The sequence below is a fragment of the Salvelinus sp. IW2-2015 genome, unplaced genomic scaffold (assembly GCF_002910315.2).
Source record: "Salvelinus sp. IW2-2015 unplaced genomic scaffold, ASM291031v2 Un_scaffold2873, whole genome shotgun sequence".
NCBI classification, from domain to species: domain Eukaryota; kingdom Metazoa; phylum Chordata; class Actinopteri; order Salmoniformes; family Salmonidae; genus Salvelinus; species Salvelinus sp. IW2-2015.
Window position 1 is genome coordinate 72,963 of NW_019944173.1, and position 6,732 is coordinate 79,694.

At 43.3% G+C, this 6,732-nt stretch overlaps 1 protein-coding gene and 1 long non-coding RNA gene across 4 annotated transcripts in view; one reads left to right on the top strand and one right to left on the bottom strand.

Annotated features, from left to right (window-relative positions):
* Positions 1–90, bottom strand: part of LOC139025575 (uncharacterized) — a 2,913-nt gene extending 2,823 nt beyond the window's left edge. For both annotated transcript variants that reach the window (XR_011477173.1, XR_011477174.1), the window contains exon 1: positions 9–90. This is a non-coding gene — a long non-coding RNA (uncharacterized lncRNA). The remainder of the gene's footprint in view (positions 1–8) is intronic.
* Positions 1–1,573, top strand: part of hmgn6 (high mobility group nucleosome binding domain 6) — a 29,778-nt gene extending 28,205 nt beyond the window's left edge. For both annotated transcript variants that reach the window (XM_070440711.1, XM_070440712.1), the window contains exon 6: positions 467–1,573. In XM_070440711.1, the coding sequence (XP_070296812.1) occupies positions 467–514 (48 nt within the window). In that variant the 3' untranslated portion in view covers positions 515–1,573. The remainder of the gene's footprint in view (positions 1–466) is intronic.
* The last annotated feature ends 5,159 nt before the right edge of the window (positions 1,574–6,732 follow it).

Sequence of the window (6,732 nt, forward strand, 5' to 3'; positions counted from 1 at the left end):
TACTATACTATACACTTCTTTATAAACAGGGTGTTTTGACCTTTTCAATGCTGATTGGCTGACATCCGTGGTATATCAGACCTATACCATGGGTATGAGAACATATATTTTTACTCTAATTACGGTGGTAACCAGTTTCTAATAGCAGTAAGGCACCTCGGGGGTTTGTGGCATATGGCCAATATACCACGGCTAAGGGCTGTATCCGATGCGTTGTGCGTAAGAACAGCCCTTAGCCGTGGTATATTGGCCGTATATCACACCCCCTCGGGCCTTATTGCTTATGTACACTAGTAGGAGGAACTAGAAAGACGTCCTGGACTGTAGAGGACACGAGGCTGGTCATAAAGGGACATTAGAAGACATTGGTCAGCTTGATGGCAGAGATGAGCTCCTGTTTTAGGATGAGAAACTACCAGCAGGAATGTCAGGTTGTTCTACTGACCTCTAACCTCTGACCCTGCAGATGGACGATGCTCCCGAGGCGGAGAAGGAGGAAGCCAAGTCTGAGTAGCAACACTGCCGACCCCTGACCCCAACCCCCAGCCTGCCCCAGTGTTCGTGGTCCCCCTCCAAGGCATATTGTTAACAGAGGAATATTTTTATCAGTGATTTTATAAGTATACTATCTACTATCCGTACAGATTTTTAGCACAAAGCAAAGCTGAGTAATACAATACAGATCTGCAGTGGTCATATCAACAAAGTGTCTGTAGGCAAGAGGAACACACTAAAATCTTTTTTAATTAAACAGCATTTCATGATTGTGTAGGAAGCAAAGCGTGTCCCGTCCCATAGTGAGTTGTGTTCCTGTGCCCCCCTTCTCCACAGTCTCCTAGGGTTCTACCTTAGTCCTGGTTTATTAACGGTTCTCCCTGACGTTCCCTTGCTTTGTCTAAATGTTCCTGTTTTTACATGAAACATGTTCTAAGTGTGTTGTCCAATAAGAAAGAGGAAGAGGATCATGAGAAACATTCTGGACAGATTGACATGCGTGTGTCTCCTAGGCGACCCTGTAACAGTGACATGCGTGTGTCTCCTAGGCGACCCTGTAACAGTGACATGCGTGTCTCCTAGGCGACCCTGTAACAGTGACATGCGTGTCTCCTAGGCGACCCTGGTAACAGTGACATCGTGTCTCCTAGGCGACCCTGTAAACAGTGACATGCGTGTCTCCTAGGCGACCCTGTAACAGTGACATGCGTGTCTCCTAGGCGACCCTGTAACAGTGACATGCGTGTGTCTCCTAGGCGACCCTGTAACAGTGACATGCGTGTGTCTCCTAGGCGACCTGTAACAGTGACATGCGTGTCTCCTAGGCGACCCTGTAACAGTGACATGCGTGTTCCCTAGGCGACCCTGTAACAGTGACATGCGTGTGTCTCCTAGGCGACCCTGTAACAGTGACATGCGTGTCTCCTAGGCGACCACAGCGTAGTGTGTGACAGCTCTCCATCTTGCTGGTTTTCTAAACACATGTTTTTTTTTTTAGATGAGCAGTTCTCTGACGGTCTGTCTGTCCCTCTGATGTTCTGGAATTATCCAATAAAACAAGTGTGAATCTTCCTCAAAACGCTGTTGTCATTATTACATCCCCGGTGTAGTTGGGTCTTAATGTTTAGTTTTTATTATGTGTGAAGGCTGTTGTCATTATTACATCCCCGGTGTAGTTGGGTCTTAATGTTTAGTTTTTATTGTGTGAAGGCTGTTGTCATTATTACATCCCCCGGTGTAGTTGGGTCTTAATGTTTAGTTTTTATTATGTGTGAAGGCTGTTGTCATTATTACATCCCCGGTGTAGTTGGGTCTTAATGTTTAGTTTTTATTAGTTGTGAAGGCTGTTGTCATTATTACATCCCCCGGTGTAGTTGGGTCTTAATGTTTAGTTTTTATTATGTGTGAAGGCTGTTGTCATTATTACATCCCCGGTGTAGTTGGGTCTTAATGTTTGTTTTTATTATGTGTGAAGGCTGTTGTCAATTATTACGGTCCCGGTGTAGTTGGGTCTTAATGTTTAGTTTTTATTATGTGTGAAGGCTGTTGTCATTATTACATCCCCGGTGTAGTTGGGTCTTAATGTTTAGTTTTTATTATGTGTGAAGGCTGTTGTCATTATTACATCCCCCGGTGTAGTTGGGTCTTAATGTTTAGTTTTTATTATGTGTGAAGGCTGTTGCAGTTCTGTTTTAGTTCTGTTGTGGAACTAGCTTCTGACCAGTCCAGCAGGAAACACATTAATACTACTCCTGGATTCTCCATTGATCATGCTGTTTAGTCCACGACTAGGCCCGACAGTGTTTAATGTTAACCACATTTCTCCTCACAGCTGCTCTGTTAGGGAAAATGCTCTACGGCACTGTATAGACACAGAAAAGCCTGGGTCGCAGGCTCAACACATTTATATCATGACTACCTCTGACATAAATCTACAAAGTGATACCTTTGACTAAATAAATAAAAAGAGGGAAGGAAGAAGAAACTGAAGGAAGTATTGCATTGGAAACGATTGTTCGAAGAGCAGGCTCCATTTTGTCTCTTGGTTGTGAAGAGTGTAGTTATGTTTATGATCACTAGGTGTCAGCATTGTCCTGTATCAGCTAGCTGTGAGAACAGTGCCAGTCTTCTCTGCAGAGGGCTAAGAATTAGTGTGGCAGCAGGCCAAACAAGCAATGACACCTGATTCAACTAATCATCAAATCCTGTTCATCAATGAGGAATATATTAGTTGTGTGACTGCTTGGCTAGAACAAAATCCTGCACCCACACTGACACAGGTGAGTTAGAATGAGGAAACCATAGAATTACTAGGTAATAAGAGTTGGTGAACCTACTCTGAAAGTATAGTTGACCAATTACTTCCCACTGGAAGAAGTTAAGAAACACTAAAGCTACCCTTAAAGTTGCGCTATGCAGAAGTCACTCCGCCATACGCTCGTCGCATGTGGCAGGGCTTGAAAACTATTACAGACTACAAAGGGAAAGCCAGCCGCGAGCTGCACAGTGATGCGATCCTACCAGATGAGCTAAATGCCTTTTATCAAATTTATTGATATAGCCTTTCGTACATCAGCTGATATCTCAAAGTGCTGTACAGAAACCCAGCCTAAAACCCCAAACAGCAAGCAATGCAGGTGTAGAAGCACGGTGGGTAGGAAAACTCTAGAAAAGGCAAAAACTCTAGGAAGAAAACCTAGAGAGGACCAGGCTATGAGGGGTGGCCAGTCCTCTTCTGGCTGTGCGGTGAGTATAACAGAACATGGCAAGATGTTCAAATGTTCATAAATGACCAGCATGGTCAAATAATAATAATCAAGTAGTTGTCGAGGGTCAGCACCTCAGGAGTAAATGTCAGTTGGCTTTTCATAGCCGATCATTAAGAGTATCTCTACGCTCTGCTGTCTCTAGAGAGTTGAAAACAGCAGGTCTGGGACAGGTAGCACGTCCGGTGAACAGGTCAGGGTTCCATAGCCGCAGGCAGAACAGTTGAAACTGAGCACGGCAGGTGGACTGGGAAGCAGTAGTATCATGCAGGTCGTCCTGAGGCATGGTCCTAGGGCTCAGGTCCTCCGAGAAGGAGAAAGAAGAGAGATTAGAGAGAGCATACTTAAATTCACACAGGACATTGGATAAGACAGGAGAAGTACTCCAGATATAAAACCTGACCTAGCCCTCGACACATTAACTACTGCAGCATAAATACTGGAGGCTGAGACAGGAGGGGTCGAGACACTGTGGCTCATCCGATGATACACCCGGACAGGGCAAACAGGAAGGATATAACCCCCCCACTTTGCCAAAGCACAGCCCCACACCACTAGAGGATTTCTTCAACCACAACTTACCATCCTGAGACAAGGAGAGTATAGCCACAAATGCTGTTTCGAGTCAAGCAACACTGAAAGATGCTGAGAGCACAGCTGTTCCGGACGACTGTGTGGTAGCTGATGTGAGCAAGACTTTACTTCTTATGGCTGCAAGGCAAAGTGTTGAGGAGCCAGTGAAATCGTCGGCCATTCAAACGCCTCCTACTCAAACTTGCTCGTACAATATGATATTATTATTCTTTTGATAGAAAACACTTTCTAGTTTCTAAAAGAGTTGGAATTATTTCTCTGAGTGAAACAGAAGTCCTTCTGCAGCACTTTTCTGACCAGGAAGTGAAATGTCAGAAATGATGCTCTTTTCAACCTGATGCCTATACATGGTCTTACACTTAGGAGTCTGCTGACACTCTATACGCCTTCTATTGGTGTAAAGAGGATGTAGCAAAGAAATTTTTGTGGCTATCTTGTTCTGTGGTGGAAAAAAACCTATTTCTTTGACTTGACCGTCCACTTCCGGTACCCTGAAAGGAAGTGGGACTGAACTTCTGTTTTGCCTTCGTAACGAACGCGTAACATCCTCCGGCTAATTTTTTTTGATACATGTGACATATCATCGTACATGTATGTTTTTTTCAATATAGTTTAATCGAATTATTGAAATTTATTCGGAGTTTTGCGTGTTCCGTCCTTCTGAGCTGTGTTTACGTTGGAGAATTTATGCATCGGCTAGTGCCAATGCTAATTGAAGAGGGAAATTTTCCATTCTGAATCGAAACAACGACTCATCTGGACAGAGGACACCTTCTTCAACCTCTGATGAAGATCAGCCCAAAAGTAAGACTATTTTATGATGTTATTTCATATATCTGTCGTGCATGTGAACGGGTCGTGGGCGCCCAAATGTGTCTCTCTATTGTGGCTACGCTATCATGAGCGATACTTTTTTTTTTTCGCTGTAAAACATTTTATAAAATCGGAAATATTGTTTGGAATCAAAGTTGCCTATCTTTCAATTGACTGCAAACTATATTTTTCGGAAAATGTTTTTATGATAGAGTAATTAGCTATTTGACGTTGGTGTCTGTAAATATTATGGCTGCTTTCGGTGCACTTTCTGAGTAGCTGAAATGTAAAATATGATTTATCCCTGAAATAATGCAAATTTTTAAAAAAAAAATATGCTATACAATAAATATGTTATCAGACTGTCATCTGATGAATTTGTTTCTTGGTTAGTGGCTATTTATATCTTTATTTGGTCGAATTTGTGATAGCACCTGATGGAGTAAGAAACTGATGGAGTTAGAAAAGTGGTGTCATTTGCTAACGTGGTTAGCTAATAGATTTACATATTTTGTCTTCCCTGTAAAACATTTWAAAAATCGGACATGTTGGTTTGATTCACAAGAAGTTTATCTTTCATCTGGTGTCTTGGACTTGTTAATGTGTGAAAGTTAAATATTTAAAAAAAAATAGCTTTTGAATTTCGCGCCCTGCACTTGAGCTGGATGTTGTCATAAGTGTAACGGTGTCGGGCTGCACCCCAAACAGGTTAATCATGTCAACATCCACAAAGCCGCTGGGCCAGACGGATTACCAGGATTTGTACTTAAAGCATGTGCGGACCAACTGGCAAGTGTCTAAACTGACATTTTCGACCTCTCCCTGACCGAGTCGGTAATGTTTCAAGCAGATGTCACGACGTGGCCCTCTTTGGGTACAGCGAGCACCATCCCCCTCTCTCTGCACCATCCCCCTCTCTTCCCCCTACACCCAGGCTCTGTTAGGCAGGTCATAAATTCCTAGAGGACTTTCTCTCCTCATGGCCAGGCAGTGTAGCGAGAAAAGGTTTCACAGGAGAACAAAGGAACCTCATTCTTCATCATAGAACTTGAGAACTGAACAATGTCCATGTTTTGGAAAATATTGACATGGTCGGGGGAGAATCCAGCTACGAACTGGTCCGTTTTGTACAATTTTGTGAATATCATGAGAGACAATACAGCCACATTACCATAACTCTGTTTATCCTGTTTGGGATAGGGGGCAGCATTTTCAAATTCGGATGAAAAGCGTGCCCAGAGTAAACTTCCTGCTACTCTGGCCCAGAAGCTAATATATGCACATTATTAGTAGTATTGGATAGAAAACACTCTGACGTTTCTAAAACAGTTTGAATGATGTCTGTGAGTATAACAGAACTGGGTAAAAAAAATAARGACCTTATTACATTACCTTTAACAAATCAAATCCAAGATGGCGTAGCAGTCGGACGTGTGTTGTCTTGTCTTGTCCCGTGTAAATAGTCTTCGTATTTTTRGTATACATTTCGTATATATTTTAATTTCACTTTCCATCTAGGAACTGAATATACATTCCTACATTCCGCCTCACCCAATGTGGTACGGACCTGCTATTTTTTTATACTTTAGAACCGTAACCCCAATCAGAAGCTAGCCAGATAACTAGCTACTAGCTAGTAGTCAGTTAGCCACTGCTGCGGTCTTCACCCTCAACTCGGACACAGCCAGCTTCAATACCGGGCCAATACCTCCAGTCTGCCAGCGCGAACCACACACTCCCACCACACCACCACCTCTTAACCTATCACCCAGAAGAATATAGGATGCTTTTTCTCTACGCACAATCCAGCGATTCCTGACGGCAAGTCTGGACATTACCCCGTATATCACAGCTAGCTAGCTGCAACGAGTGGGCTACTACTGGTAACCAATCTGTCCGAGCAGCACAGTTTAGCCTGAGCTACCTCGAGCTAGGCCATCTGCCGGCTAGCCGAAAGGTCTACCAGGAATTCTTTGGGCTACAATCCTCTTTTGGCCAATTGGATCTGGACCTTTTTTGTCCGACAAGAGGCCTGCAATCGCATGACAACTGGTTAAATCAAGCT